Here is a 16,382-nt window from a genome sequence, read left to right as displayed (position 1 = left end):
GGTCTTTTGTAAATGTACAAAAGACCCTACTGCTCTCCACAGTACAAGAATAAGAATATAGAACCCTATTTCTGCTGCCAATCCCCAAAACACTGGATACAGAGGCAAAAGAATGAAGCCGATGTTGTTAAAATTCTCCCTGGTCCAGATTGCTTTTATTTTCAGGTAGAAAGTACATGTAATGTCTAGTAAACATCTGATGATAATTTTTATGACAAAAACAGAGAGTACTAAAGGTTGAGGGATTGTTGTAATCTTCTGGTTTAATCAATATAGCAAAAAAAGAAAATCACTGGATACTTACTTGTATTCCAGGAGGACCTGGATATCCTGGATTACCCTTTGGTCCTGGCAGTGATGACATAATTATACTACCTGGTTCACCCTAAAAGAAGCCATCAATGGAAGTTCTAAGACACAGTTATTATACATGAAAACCAGCAAAACCAGAAAAATGATCTGAAGATTCAATTTGTAACAGAGATGTACTAAAAGATTAGGCCATCTCAGTAATAAAAATGATAAGTTTACCTTTTAAAGGAAAATGAGGAAGTGGCCAGAGTACACTGAAGAACAGTAGATTTATTAAGAGTGTAGTACCTTCAGTTACTCATTAAAAAATATGTAGTAAATATTAAGTATTTGCCAACAATTGTGGTAGGTTCTGGGTAATCAGTAATGGAGAAGATAAACAAGGCCTCTGTTCTCATAAAGCTAACAATATAATGGGAAAATACAGACCCTAATATGTAAAAATATAAGATGACAATATCAAGGTCTGTGAATATTAAGGGCTATGAAGAAAAATAACATGGTACAATAATTGAAAAAAAAAAACTAGTGGAGAAAATTAGCTTGGGTAGTCAAAGAAGGGCAATCTGTGAAGGTAACATTCAGGTTAAGACCTGAAGGATAATAAGGAGTCATCCAGGCAAAGATAGGAGGAAGAACATTAGGCAAAGTAAACCGTATATACAAAAGACCCTAAAAGCAAAACGTTTGGCACATCCCAATAACTAAATGCAGACTGATGTGGTCAGTGAGCTAAGGGATAAGTTTAGTGGTTTAAGATAAGGCTGTCAATGTAGGCAAGGACCAGAGCATGCAGTTCTTACAAACAAACTATGGACTTTACCTTAGATACACAGTAGAAAGCCCTTGAAGGTTTACTGGCAGATTAAATTATCAATTAACACTTTTAAAATGTCATTCTTGGTTGCTTTGTAAAGAATAAAACAGGATGGGAGGTAAGGGTGGAGTAGTGGTGAAAAAAAGAGACTAGAGACTACATAAGAGGTTATTGCAGTAATCCAGATGAGACATTATGATTAACGTGGTAACAGTGGGAATGAAGAAAAGTGGATGAATTTAAGGTGCCTTTTACAGGCACATTTAGTGTTTAGTGATGGAATTGAATGAGGAGGTGTGTGAAGGAATGGAAGATATAAATATTAACTCCCAGGTTTTGAGATCATGTAAAAGTGTACATAACATATAAAGATGCAAATTTGAGATATGAGGAGCCACAGGGAGGAGCGGGTTTATTTTGTGGGTGGATTAACTTGGAACATGTGGAGATGTCAGAGAGGCTGATGAATACACATAGCTAACTCAGAAGAAAAGTCTGACTTGGTATTTAGTAACTAGATAGTAATCAATAATATGGGCATTAGTAATATTTCTGGGCATTGCAGGGAAGAAGGAGTACAGACTGTGTCCTGATGCTTGATGGACATAAAATAATGACCTTACATAGAAGACTGCAAATTAACCAGAGGTGTAGAAGAAAAATCAGGAAAGGATAGTGTCACAGAGGCCAGGGAAAAAAGTAATTCTACAGAGAGTAGGTGGTTAACTGTATCAAAGTGTAAGAAGATGAAGACTTAAAGTGTCAGCAAAGAAACTCAAGTCTGATATACACATTTTCAAGTGTATCAGCACATACAAGGTACTTAAAGCCATGGGAACACAGGAGACTATTTAAGGAGAGCTTGTAAGTTTACACCTGCACAACTTCTAGAAACATCAATTTTAAGACAGAAGTTTGAGTCATTATCCTACTGAAGTTGCCGGCTTTCCTAATATTTTATTCAAAACATTTGTTCCCCAGAATGAGATGCTTACCTTCATACCTGGGATCCCAGGGGGGCCCTATTATTAAAAAGAAAAGGGATTATTTTATATGCATGAGAGAGAAACAAGCCAATTACAGAATGCTTTCTAAATAGAGTATAAAATGAGTAGACTGCTGTAGCGTCATTTCTGAATAGGATATACCCTAGGATACTTAGAGGTGACATTTATATACATACAAAATCCTTGCTTTTGCCCAGGAGAAAGCTATGTTACCAACTTCTTTTTGAAACATTTTCCTCTAGTTTATTACTTTAAAATGTATTACTTTGTTCCACATGAATGCATTGGGCTCTCTCACTACATTTCTGCTTCTTTTGTTAATTCCTGTGTTCATCATAATCCCACATTTTATAACTTACTGGAGGACCCTGTAAACCAGGAAAACCGGGACTGCCTGGAAATCCACGTTCTCCCTAAAAGGAGTTAAAAATAAAGAGCATGGAGGAACAAGAAACAAAGAATAACTATACCATCAAGATATGACTTCTTGAAAAGATTTCTGTAAAAGCCATTTTGAAACATGCCAGATTGCCAAAAAGTTCATTAGCCTTCACTTTCCAATTACTTCAATATCAACTATCCATATCAATTCAACTTGTATCCCAATTCATCTATCCCAATTAGAAGTAAAGAAAAAAAATCATCTACCTCAGTTCTTTTCTTCCAACAAAGACATTTTGAGACGATCACGCCGCAAATTCTATCATCACATTTAATAGTTAATGATCTGCCCCATTTCCTGCCCATGTGTTATATGGATTCTTATTTTAACTGCTCTATTGCATTTTTCTTTTATTGTAAACTATTTCAAATTATTTTTGTAAAGGGGAAAAGATGGTAAGAAAGAAGGCCATTAATATCACCAAGAGGACAATAATAGCAATAGTTCTAGCAATTGCAGGTCATTATGTTTTCTAAGCACCCAGCTTTTCTCACTCACTATTGTAAAGTACTAATATGGACACTTGGTTTAGAAAACAAAAGCTGAAATTGCTGTAGAAGAACACCAAAGCAACCTCCTTTTAAATACCTGTATGCCACGGTAATCCTAGAAACAACTTCATCAGAAGGTTTGAAAGAATAAAATTACTACTGTTGTGTGTCTTTGTGAGTCCAATACCCTTCTCTCCACCTTGTTACACATGGAAAAAGTAGGTCCCGAGAGAAAGGAAGTGGCCTAGACATCAAGTTTAAAAGACAGAAAAAGAAAAAAACCTATACATTGTGGCTCCAACTTTAAAGTTCATTCTTTTACTTACATAGTAAGAAATATAAGAAAAGCATTCAGACTTTAAAAATATGCATAATAAATCAATTTAATTTGTTTAAAATTTGTTACTCACATAATTGGAAGCCTGAAACACAAGTTAATCAATGCTCCCTTTAATCACATAGCACACTGTACTGATTATAGATACATTGGCCCTTCAAATTTGAAACTTTGGTTAATGGTCTGTTTGTTTCTTAAAGCACACTGGCAAAAATAAATAAGTAAATAAAAATAAACAAATAACCAGAAGAGGCACAAAAATTTAGTCCAATTTAACATGAAATGTATCAGGCAAACCAACTCCACATTGGTCTTACCACTTTAAGGTTGCCCTAGCTAAAATGAAGAACACGATTAGTCCTCATGAATCCAAAATTTTTTTAAAAAATTATTATTATTGACAAGGGTTACATTGACCTGAAGAAATATTGGAGATGAAAAGAACTGTACTGCCTCAAGTATATAGTACAGTAATTATCACAAAATATGGCCACTGTAATGCAAAATAGTTGTTCAAGTTATTTTAAAAATATGCCCTATATAAAATCTGACATATGCCATTAGTTAGAAAGATCTGGCCGGGCGCGGTGGCTCGCACCTGTAATCCCAGCACTTTGAGAGGCTGAGGCAGGCAGATCAAGAGGTCAGGAATTCGAGACCAGCCTGACCAACATGGTGAAACCCCATCTCTACTAAAAATACAAAAAAATTAGCTGGGCATTGTGGTGCGTGCCTGTAATCCCAGCTTCTCAGGAGGCTGAGGCAGGAGAATCACTTGAACCCGGGAGGCAGAGGTTGCAGTGAGCCGAGATCGTGACATTGCACTCCAGCATGGGCAACAGAGCAAGACTCTGTCTCAAAAAACAAAAAACAAAAAACAAACAAAAACAAATAAAGAAAGAAAGAAGGACCTAAGGTATTTTATGAATAGTTTTACAGAATATTATGTGAAAAACAGAAAATACCAAAAGAAAATACAGAGAATAACAATATATTGCATTAACCTAAAGGAAAAGGAGAAAGGGGAGGGAATAAGAATTGGCTATAATATGTAAGCTTACAAGCAGAGCAAATTTTCCTCATTTTTTCTTATTATCTCTTACTTTATATTCAATCCAACAGTTGACTAAAGAGAAGAAACATTGGATCAGAAAAAAAAATGTTTGCTATATCTAAAGTTAGGGTTATTTAAAATTGTTAAATGTATCATCTTTGCTGATGAAGAAGTTTCAGGTTTCATACTGACAGTTTATAGTAAAAACGGATGTGCTGTATTACATATAATTTTTTAAGATTTTTCTTAAGGAAGTTATTCAGCGTGTTAAAAAATCTTAAAAACATGAAATATTTGAAAACATAAATTGTACCTAGTTTTTTAATAATGGCAAAGCAAATGAATGACATTCAGAAGTATTACTTTCAACAATTGATATAATATTTGAAACATATATATCCTAATTTCGTTTTAATTCTCATCCTACTTTATGCTAAAGTCAAAAAAGGGTTTGGTAAGTAATCTTCAACCCAATGCAATATCCCAGCTAATTATACATGTTTAATGAAATTATTGATAGTTCAATATATAGAAAATTGTAGTCAGAGCATACTTTATGTAATAGCCAAGACCTGAAGCCACTATATCCCTTCTTCTACATTCTTCATATTGATTTCTTTAGGTTTTTAAGTTAATTATTGTCAAGTATACTACCCAAGATTAAATGGATGGATCTCACCTTGGTTCCATTGCATCCGGGAATACCTTGAGGTCCTGGGGCCCCATCGTGGCCTGGCATTCCCTTTGAAAAGCGACATAACACATGTATAATATGTCTTAGATTACTTTTCAAGAGATTTCAAAGTAAAAAGTGAAATGCTACTTACAGGAAGACCTGGTGTCCCTGGAAATCCAGGAAGTCCAGGAGGACCCTATAAGAAGAAATAAAATCCTTAAACTAAATGACAACCAATAAAAATAAAATAATATCCTACCTAAGGATATTATGAAAATTATTTTAGAATAGATTTGGAAAAATTGTGTCTCACTATTTGTTACTACTCATTGTTCTTTGAAACATTAGAGAAAAATCTCTTACATGTGTTTAAAAGTCTCTTTTATTGAAAACTATAAAAGAAACTTCAATTTGAGGGAGCATTGTCTTCATTGCACTTATTAGGAGCAGGCAAATTCGTGGATGAAATGTCTCTTCTAATGAATAAGGATCTCCCAGGTTTGTGATGAAAAATTAATTCAGCAGGGGATGGGGGAGTGGCAAATATATTGCCACTGAAGACATTAATAGTCATCACCCCCAAAATTCTTAAATTTCTCTGTCATGATTGGCAAAAATACAAGTTTGACAATATTCTCTGTAGGTAAGACTATGGTGAAAAAGTATTCTCATATACTGCTAATGAAGATTCAAACTCTATGGAGAGAAATTTGAAAATATCTAGCAAAATTACCCATGCATTTGCCCTTTGACCTAGCATTTCAGTTCTAAGAATCTATCCTGAAGATACCCTAGAAATTATGAAACAAAATATGAGAAACAAAGTTAACAATTGCAGCATTATTATAGCTAAAGTTTAGAAACAACCATGTAACCAGTTATAGTTAAAATTAGAAACAACTTGATATGGTTTTGCTGTGTCCTCACCCAAATCTTATCTTGAATTGTAGCTCCCATAATTCCCACGTGTTGTGGGAGGGACCCGGTGGGAGATAATTGAATCATGGGGGTGGTTTCCCCCATACTGTTCTTGTGATAGTAAGTCTCACAAAATCTGATGGTTTTATAAGGTGTTTCCCCTTTCGCTTGGCTCTCATTTTCTCTTGTCTGCTGCCATGTATGATGTCCCTTTGCTCTTCCTTCATCTTCTGCCATGATTGTGAGGCCTCCGGAGCCATGTGGAACTGTGACTCCATTAAACCTCTTTCCTTTATAAATTACCTAGTCTTGGGTATGTCTTTATAAGCAGTGTGAGAACAGACTAATACACAACTCAAATGACCACCAATAGGAACATGACTAAATAAATTATGGCACATTCACATAATGTAAAACTATGATTACTATGTAAAAACTAATGATTACCTCTCAGAGGAAGATTAAAACACTACGGAAATGGCAAGAATGAAAGAGAAGCATCTCTGACTACACCTTGTCTTATAAAACCACGTAGATGTTTTAAATAATTTAAAATTTTTAAAAAGGTAAAAAGGAAATCATTAAAAATGAAAAATAAATTGGATCCAGTGTACGTCGGTTTCAAGTTGTTGACAAAACCATACAGAGAAAAGAATTACTTCAAGTGCCTTTCATCAAACATGGTATCTTAACTCTAATTCTTTAGCAAAACTGGTCAATTCAAAGGGGGAAAACTCAACAAAGAAATAATGGTTTTCAAGAATCCTATTATCCTATTATCACTATTAAAATTTAAATTTTTATTTTGTTAAGTTATACATTGTTATTTTGAAGCATATTGTAGGAAATAGGCATATTGTAGGAAAAAGCAAATAAGAAATTACATTTATGTTATTAGGAATGAACATTTTCACCTCAATAGAGAGAGAGATGAGGGGAAGAGATAATAAGTATACAAAACCTTTCTTAATTTTAAATTGCAATTGGAAGCAATAATATGAACTCATGTTAATTTTTCTCTTAAAAATACATATTTCCACTGAGAAGACATTGAAACAGTGACAAATCGAGTAGCAATAAAAACCGCTCACTTTGGGAGGTCGAGGCGGGTGGATCATGAGGTCAGGAGATCCAGACCATCCTGGTTAACACAGTGAAACCCCGTCTCTAATAAAAATCACAAAAAATTAGCCGGGCGTTGTGGTGGATGCCTGTAGCCCCAGCTACTCGGGAGGCTGAGGCAGGAGAATGGCGTGAACCCGGGAGGCGGAGCTTGCAGTGAGCCAAGATCGCGCCACTGCTCTCCAGCCTGGGCGACAGAGCGAGACTCCGTCTCCAAAAAAGAAAGAAAGAAAGAAAGAAAAAAAACCCTAACATTCAGACTGTGGTATCTAAATCACATTTTTCACTAAAAAGAACCTGGAATCAGAGACATGTCCCATTTCAGATCTAAAGGGGAAATGCCAAGGATGAGCATGAAAGAGCTTGTTGTGTCAAAAAGGGAGAAGTTATCAAAGATCAATGGAGTTTTCTGAAAAGAGCACAGGACAGGAGTCAACTTTAAAAGGCTTTCACAGGCAAAAGATGGGACAAATTGGCCTTCAAAAACATGACTAAAATTGATTGAAACACACAAATTCCATGTGCATATAATGAAAAAAAAAAAAGTTGAAGAATTTTCCTTGATGACCACTTGAAGTTTCTGGTGTAGCAACTCATTGTCCTATTAGAATTCCAGCTAATAAATGAATGATTAATAGAATTTTAAAAATCAGCATCTTGCAAGTCTGAGCAAAATAATGACCATCCATGGGTGCCAAATCATTAGTCAAAGTTGACAGGGAAATTTTTGATGGCAGAATCAGGCTAATGTTATCTGAGACTACTGATCAAACCTAACATCAAAAAAAAAAAAAAAAAGAAGAAGAATAGCCTGATATTCATGCTTCATAATGTTATTCAATAGTTAAGTTCACAACACTACCTATAAAGTATACTTTTTCCTATTTTCTTTAATGTTATTGCAGTATGATTTATGCATAGCAAAATATACTAATCTTAAGCATACAGTTCTGTATCCCCAGAAAGTTCTTTAGTGCCTCTTCCAAGGCAACTTGAAATTTGCAATAAATATGGGGGACAGAGGAACAATTTAAATGACATCATGAGGAAACAAATCAGCCAAATTCAGAATGTGGAATGCAGTACAATGACCCAGTTTTTCTGATGGCATAGTAAAACAAGCTTAATAAACAGCAACCCAAAGCAATACGTGGAACTTGCTTGGGTTGTAAATTGAATAAACCATTGTAAAAGGACATCTTTCAGACAACTGAGGAAAACTCAATGTGGACTGAACGTCAGAGTATTGAAAAAACTATTCCTAATGCTTAAAGGTATGATGATGGTTTAGTTGTTACGTGGTTGTTAGAGGGACATGCTGAAGTTTTCATTGGTAGAATGAATGATGTGAGGGATTTACTTTAAAATATTTCAAAAAATAAAGTGGTAAGGTATATGTTAAACAAAACTATCAAAATGTTCATTTTTGAAGCTGGGTGATGGGTTCATGGGGGTTCATTATACTATATGTTCTGTACATTTGTATACATTTATCAGTTTCCACAATAATGTCTTCAAAATTCCGCGTGTCAAGAATTGCCTGTGAGCTGACACCTGAGGATGCAGAAACTATCAGGCCACCTATTCCTAAGCACTCTTGGAGTTCTAGTTGAGGGACATGGAGTATCCAAGCAATCTCAAACACCTGCAATGGAAACTGAGAAAATAGCCAATTCTTTTTAGTTTCAATAGTGCTTAGAATATAGAATATAGTTAATGTTAACTATAGGGATATTAAAAAGTATTTTTTATTATTATAAAGAGCTTTAATAGTATATTGATATCAATTTTTAACAGAAAAATAAAGAATTATGTCTGCTGAAATAAACTAAGGGTTTTAAGTTGCTTCCCTGCTTCTCCAGTACCCTATCCGTATCAGTCACAAGATGCACATAAGGCAAGCTCCATGATGTTAAGAAGTATGTAGCAAACAGAATGTTTTTAATGTTTGTAAAATTATGCATCTACTAAATTTCTGATGATCAAATGGTTATCTTTGTCACACACGTAAACATGCTATGTCACCAACTATATATTTTATTTTCAAATTAGAGAACTTCATCAATCTATGAACACAGTATTTCAGAGCTAAAAGGGACCTTGGAGATTGTTCTCTTTAGCTCTCTAAGTTAACAAATGAAGAAACTGAGGGTCAGAAAGCTAAATGTGATTTTTTAAAAGCCAGTACTATTTTTTTAAACTACAGTTTCCTCTCAGTTGTAAAATACACTGTAAGACATATGTCAACTTAAAAGCTTTTGAGAAAAAATTATACTAAATGTACATTTCAATTTTGAGATGCATCCTTACTTTTCAGAGCCTCAAGACTTGAAAAGTCATGCACATTAGATTTGAAGAAATGCAGTATTCCAAAAATAGTTATTCTTTAATACAGTGGTTTAAACTAAACTTATTCTCTTCTAGATACACAAAAAAATGATAATGTTTATACATGGTACACTAGGAGGATACACAGCCTGAGGTAACCAGCCTTCTGGACCTAGGCTGAGATAATCACACTGGTTAGGAAGTTCTGGTTTAAACCAACTATATGATATAGATTTTTAATTAAATGACAAACTTTAGAATTTAGGACTTTCATAATTCTCAACCATAAGCTACTTTAAAATCCTTTTATATTAAATAGACATATATATATATAAATATATGTAATAGCTATTAAAATACTAAAGAAGGGCTAGTTATAGACATATACCAACTCTTAAATTTAACTTTTTGAAGACTGTATTTATCTTCTTGGCTTTTAATATGGGTCTTTTCCAATTGTCTCACAATACTTCATTTGTTCTCTATCTGTTTCCACCAACAAAGTATTTGATATAGAGAAAATACTACTTACTCTGATTCCTTTTGGTCCTGGTGGCCCTGGAATTCCATCATCACCCTGAAAAATGCAATATTTTTAGGTTTTTTTCCGTCAAAAAAGTCCTCAAATAACTCATTTTCAATTATAAAATAGGAGATTTAAACTACTGTAAACATCTGTGAAAGTTAGTGAAAAACTTATACACCCAAGGAAGAAGCATTTATTATTGAGACTGAAAGCACTGAGGTAAATTGTATGACCCAAAATAAGAAAGGCCTTTATTTCCTGAGAAGGAAATCGCTGACATATGAATGAAACTCTATACCTGTACAGTTAATTATGAATCATACAAGAAAACAAAGATAAAATATTGATATAGTCATTCCCCAAATAATTTATTCGTAAACAAAATAGGAGCTGAAAATCTGGGCATTTCCCACATTATGTTAATCTGCTTGCCGTGCTGGTATAATGAGCATCATCTCTGAGCCTAAATATGTGCTGTTCTTGAATTTGCTGTTTTCAAACCTCTGCTTTGTTTTATAATGCACTTTGTATTGGCAGAGCGTAAGAACGATTTAAAAAGAACCATAAACTTTCCTTCCTAGCTGTCAGTTCCATGCAAAAGAACCTACCCATGTGTGTATGTTAATATATGTACCCATTTCTAGTCACAACCGCATTGCTGAGAATTTAGTCTTACCTCACTGAGTTTTCGTTAACTATTTTCTTTAAAAAAATAGAATTAAAAAACCTAATTCTGCTCCAAGGAAAAGGAACTTTTAATAGCAAAAAATTGAAACCTACCTAAATAATCATCAATAGGGGACTGGCTTAATAATTTATGGTTTATACATACAATGTTAAGTTATGGTTCATATATACAATGAAATACAGTGCAGTTATACAAAATGAGGAGGTTCTGTATATATTGATAATAGGATGTCTACAATGTATATTAAATTAAAAACAAAGGTCAAACAGTGTGTTTAATGTGCTACTATTTTACAAACAAAGGTGGTTAAAGTGTGTGTAGGTAACTCAGGGACTAATGGACACAGGTGAGAAGGAGATCTTTCATTGTATACCCTCTTAACTTAAGTGACATGAACGTACTGCCTATCAAAATTAACTAAATTTGATTTTTTAGAATAAAAAACCTTTGGAAAATTGCGAGTGTGCATATTAAAGAATACTCCTACAAGTTTTTCGACTTAGTATATATGTTAACATACACATGTACCAGAATACCCAATCACATAAAAGGTATAAATTCAGCCATTTGGGGAAACATGGAGTCATACTGGATGCAGAAGTACACAATGCTTCAAATTCAGAATCCTGAAAGTTTAGAAAGCAGTTTACCTTCTCTCTTTTTAGACAATTGAAATGAAATCACAAAAAAAGATTGGACTGCTTTCTAAACTTAACCTGCATACAAGCACACCTTTATAAATGATCATGTTATTGTAGAATAGTCCTAGTTAATACTAAATTATTTCAAAGGAATTCTAATTTAGGTAACTTATTTTAATTTAATACAAATCTTTATTAAAACTACCATCTCTCAGCAAGCATGGGGTGCAAGAAACTCAGTCCCTAATCCCAAGTAAACTCAGATACAAGAAATGTAACTTTTCCTGTAGCTTAACTTAATTTCTCTTCCAAAACACCTATTTCTATAACATGGCTGAAGTTTAATCTCAGTCCATTGGAGTTGCCACCTCATTTTCACAAGATCGTGTCTAAGTTTTGGAGAACTTAACTAGCTCCAATATGTTGAGGAGTGTGACAGTGTAGTCCAAGCTGGTATTCATTGAGTTGTTCCATGCCAATAGTATGCACAGATTGCTGCCAAGTTACTGCTCAATTCCATCCACTTGACTCTTTCAGATATCTCTGATACTTCTGTGCTACTCCTGGGTGCACAAGAATCATTCTGTTGCTCTTGCTCTTGATGTGCCATTAGACACAGGAAATTCAGTTGAGTAGTTCATCCACCAAAATTGTATGCACACGTTTAGGGTCCTGCTGTTTTCTAAGTATTAAAGTTCTACTTGGGAAATTTAGCACAGGTCCCTTCTGCTCTTGAATCTAACAAAACTACCTGATGTAATCCTATTTTCCCAGAGATCATGACCAACATTCTCCCCAAATCTAAGCTCTGATTATAGTTAAGTGTTAAAAAATATTCATGCATTTAAATTAATTTTCTCCCTTTATTGGAAGACTACCTGGTGAGTATCCATTTGATTTTCTTAATACTGTAACAACATGATGTACCACCATCATATAAAATAATAAAATTAAGAAAAAGGGTTTTAAGCCAGTTTTCCTTTCCAGGCAAATAAGGAGAAGTAGCCCTTTTATATATCAATTCACCAGTCTACATAATACAGATGGAAAAAGGCACTCAGCCAAAAGAGTCATTAAAAAAAAAAAAACCCAGAAAATTCTCTGAGTCTTAAGTTCACTATTATCTCTTCCAATTCCATATCTTAATATGCACATTGAGATGCTATTCTTGCTCATGGTATAGGACAGACTGCCCACATGGCAGTCAAAAGACAGAGTCCCCACAACTGATAGGTTGAGACTACCTCCAGATCCATGAGCTGATCCATGGGGCTGATCCATGGGGCTGGAAGGTAGGGATCTAACCTCTCTTCCCTTTCTCCTACAGACTAACCTTGTGACTTCCACCTTACTAAATTCATTGATTGTCTGTCCCAGGTAGTTCACAAGATTCTGATTTTGACAAACTAATGGATATGTCACCTATCGCTGAACCCTGCAGATAAACATCTGATTGCTGTGCTGCTGAATATTACGAATGGACGTTTCTCTAAACATGGACCATTTTAGTACTTCATGTACCCTAACTTTATTACACTGGATCTGATAGATTGCAACAATTGACTCTGATACCACAGGAAGAAAATACCTCCTGGGATGTCAACTCACTCCTGTCCCATATAGAAGCAATTGAATTATCTGGGAAAAGGGACATATGATCTGCCATTTGAGCCATTTTGGCCTCGATGGTGGTGGCAATTTATTTCTCTATTTCTGCCTCCACCTTACACAAATTTTTCAATTCCACTCAAATACTCTGCTCACCAGGAGGGACTTCTGGCTGGTTGATCGCCATGGTAACCAATGACTCTTACATTGCCAGAACTGTGTGCACTCTTCTTGGGGTATTATTTCTTTTGTAAAAATCAGGCTTTCAACATTCCTACCAATGTAACATACATAATAGGACATTGATAAGAGATACTCAAATATTCAAAACAGTCCCTCCCATTAAGCATATAACATTACATAAAACAAAATGAGAACTCCAAAACTAGATAGACTCCGGTTATTCAGGAGAATTGCCAGCTGGCATTACCTACTGTCTACTCATGGGAATACTCCAGACAACTTTTCTCACTGTGAGCATCGCTCAATTAGAAAAGGTTGTCCGCAACCTGTCTTTGACCCTTGCTGAGGTCATTAATGACATTACTTCAGCTTTGGAAACAAAACAGACTAGCCTCAACTCCTTGGCCCACATAGTGTTAGCTAACCATATAGCCCTTAACTGCCTGCTGGCCAACTGTGAGGGGTCTCTGGAATTGCCAGCACCTCATATTGCACCTAGATCAATGAAAACTGGCAAAGTAGAACAATCCATCATAAGGCTTAAGAAAAAAGCCTCCTGGCTCTCTAACGTAGATCAAGTGGGCTATGGGACATCTATTACTGGCTTGGCAATAGCTGGGGCTCATGCTTACATTCAGTTCTCCAAGCAGGCCTGTTCATCCTGCTTAGAACATGATTGATCATGACCATAATCTACTGTGGCCTCAGACATTATCCTGTTTTTTGACAGAGCCCTTTAAAGTCCAACCCATTCAGGTCCATGATGGGGCAGCTTATGTTTCTCACTCAGGTCCTGAAAAATCAAGGTATGGAATTGAGAATATGGCTCTTGTCTAAACATCTATGACTGTTCGGGTCCAACCAAAGTCCTCTTGGTAGGCCTCATAAGGGACAGCTACCCTCCACACGGCAAACTTGGTGCACAGCTAATGCACTGCAGTCTCTGAAGTATCAGTCAAAGATTCAGGCTCCCATGGCTGGCTGTGCTCAACTGCATTTCTGCATTTAAAGGCCTCTTTTGGTGGAGACCTTCTTATGAGAGGAGAAAGAAACCATAAAAATACTTTTTCTGCACTCTGATTCAGTACGTTTCCATCCTAGCTCTTCTCCTTCTCCCACCCTGCCCCTGGGTCCATACAACTGCACGAGCTTTTCGTTCTGAGCTCCCTCAGCAGTCAAATGATTTCCAACATCTGTGCTGATCCATCTGACCTTTGCTGATGCTGCACCATGGGGACAAATAGAACAGTGGGGGAGTCAGCACTTTCTCCAGTTTAACTTTCTGCTTATGATACTGCAGTAAGTGAGTAAAGGTTTGACTGTTACTTTCATTTTGGCTTCTTCTCTTAATCAGCTACCCTAACAACTGGTAATTCAGCTCTCTCCAGCTCAGCTAAGCTCTTGACAGAACTTAATTTTTGTGAAGGCAGCCAATAACTATAAACAATCAACAGCATCTTCCAAAAGCATCTGAATATGGCAGTAATATTTAGTTTTTTAACAAAATACAATAAAGTACAGACTCCCCGTCATTCCATTGTTTCATTTACATATTAGTTTCTTGCTATAATTCAGTAACTTTTTAGTTGATGTGACACCTAGTCCCACATTTAAGATGACTTAATTCACCTGGCATTACTGGTTGGCAACATGATACATACCTTTTGTCCCCGAGGCCCTGGAGGCCCTTCTGGACCTGGAAATCCAGGCAATCCTGGGTGTCCTTCCAAACCTGGAAACCCTCTCTCTCCCTGCAATTAAATGAGAATGAAAGGTAAGGTCATTTGTGAATTTTCAAGCACAGGCATGGTTGAGATTCAAAAAGATCACATGACTATCTAGACAAAACTAACTTAATTTAATTATGTAAATTCACAGTATCTACTAACATGGGAAAACCTGTTAAGATGTGGGGGGAGAAAACACAAACCGCCTGGAAGTTATATCATATGTGGTAATCTCTTTCTTTCTTGTAAAAGTAAAAAGCATATCAGAGATGAAATGAGATTTAAACATACTGACATCAAGAGTTTAACAGGGAAGATAGCAATAAATCCAGGAAACCAGATCTGTAAGGGCTACATTAAATAAGTATGGAGCAGGGAAGGGTAAAAGGAAACCATCAGAGAAGCTCCCAGACTTGAAATTAACCAGAAAAAAACCTTCAAAACATCAAAACTTTTATTACTTTTTCTAATTGTAAAATTAATACTAAAAAGGAATACATATTCACTGTAGAAAACAAAAGTATAAAGAAAATACCACCATTAATTCCTTTACTCAGAATAATTACTTTAATTGTGACTCAGGTCTCAGTTCTAACCACAGCCTTTATCATCACCAGGACAGGAAGACTGCCTATCTACCAGTGAGGACCCATCATATCTTATCAGCACCTTTACAGTAGGGTTGCCTGATGTGAATATCTGTACAGCCAGAAAGGTGGGGAAGCAGAGCCAGCATGTGTACTAATGCTATTTGGATTAACATATTAGGGTTAGTTAATCTGCATATAGCCAATCCTAGTAAGGGTGTAAACTCCAAAACTAGGGGATCCAGTTACACAAAGATAATTCATCACTATGAAGTTTAAGAACCCCGAAGGCTCAGAATGATGGTTTCCAGCTTTAAAAAACCAAACACTGCATGTTCTCACTCATAGATGGGAATTGAACAATGAGAACACTTGGACACAGGAAGGGGAACATCACACACCGGGTCCTGTTGTGGGGTTGGGGGAGGGGGCAGGGATAGCATTAGGAGATATACCTAATGTAAATGACGAGTTAATGGGTGCAGCACACCAACATGGCACATGCATACATATGTAACAAACCTGCAGTTGTGCACATGTACCCTAGAACTTAAAGTACAAATATATATATATATATATATATATATATATATATATAAAAGAACCCCGAAGGACAGCTTCATGGCACGTGCTCCCAACTACAGGGTTACAAGTAGTTCCTCTACTTTTCTAAGGCTCGAAGGCTGTCTCTGGTCAGACCTCATTCTGGGAACCCTCTTAACAGATCCTACCCACAGTGACAGCCTGGACAGCACGTGAGAAAGAGAAAGCATCCATATCTACTAGGTGGCTGACTAATGGGCCATTGAAGACACATATCTCTAGAGGTTAAGGTACAGCACACTTTTATTTCTACTCTGAAAGTGTGTGTGTGTGTGTGTGTTTTGTAAGTACTAAGTTTAGTCTAAAAAGCTTAGA

At 35.8% G+C, this 16,382-nt stretch overlaps 1 protein-coding gene across 1 annotated transcript in view; it reads right to left on the bottom strand.

The window, feature by feature from the left end:
- The window catches only part of COL4A5 (collagen type IV alpha 5 chain), a 256,931-nt gene that overhangs the window by 123,497 nt on the left and 117,052 nt on the right, over window positions 1-16,382 (bottom strand). Inside the window, exons 3-9 of the mRNA XM_004064693.4 lie at window positions 14,812-14,901; window positions 10,037-10,081; window positions 5,288-5,332; window positions 5,140-5,202; window positions 2,496-2,549; window positions 2,125-2,151; window positions 305-385 (exon numbers count right to left, since the gene is read on the bottom strand). Coding sequence (XP_004064741.1) covers window positions 305-385; window positions 2,125-2,151; window positions 2,496-2,549; window positions 5,140-5,202; window positions 5,288-5,332; window positions 10,037-10,081; window positions 14,812-14,901 — 405 coding nt within the window. The remainder of the gene's footprint in view (window positions 1-304; window positions 386-2,124; window positions 2,152-2,495; window positions 2,550-5,139; window positions 5,203-5,287; window positions 5,333-10,036; window positions 10,082-14,811; window positions 14,902-16,382) is intronic.

The sequence above is a fragment of the Gorilla gorilla genome, chromosome X (assembly GCF_029281585.2).
Source record: "Gorilla gorilla gorilla isolate KB3781 chromosome X, NHGRI_mGorGor1-v2.1_pri, whole genome shotgun sequence".
In the NCBI taxonomy this organism is placed as follows: domain Eukaryota; kingdom Metazoa; phylum Chordata; class Mammalia; order Primates; family Hominidae; genus Gorilla; species Gorilla gorilla.
The sequence above is the reverse complement of the archived record's forward strand: the minus strand, read 5'-3'. Positions and strand labels throughout refer to the sequence as shown.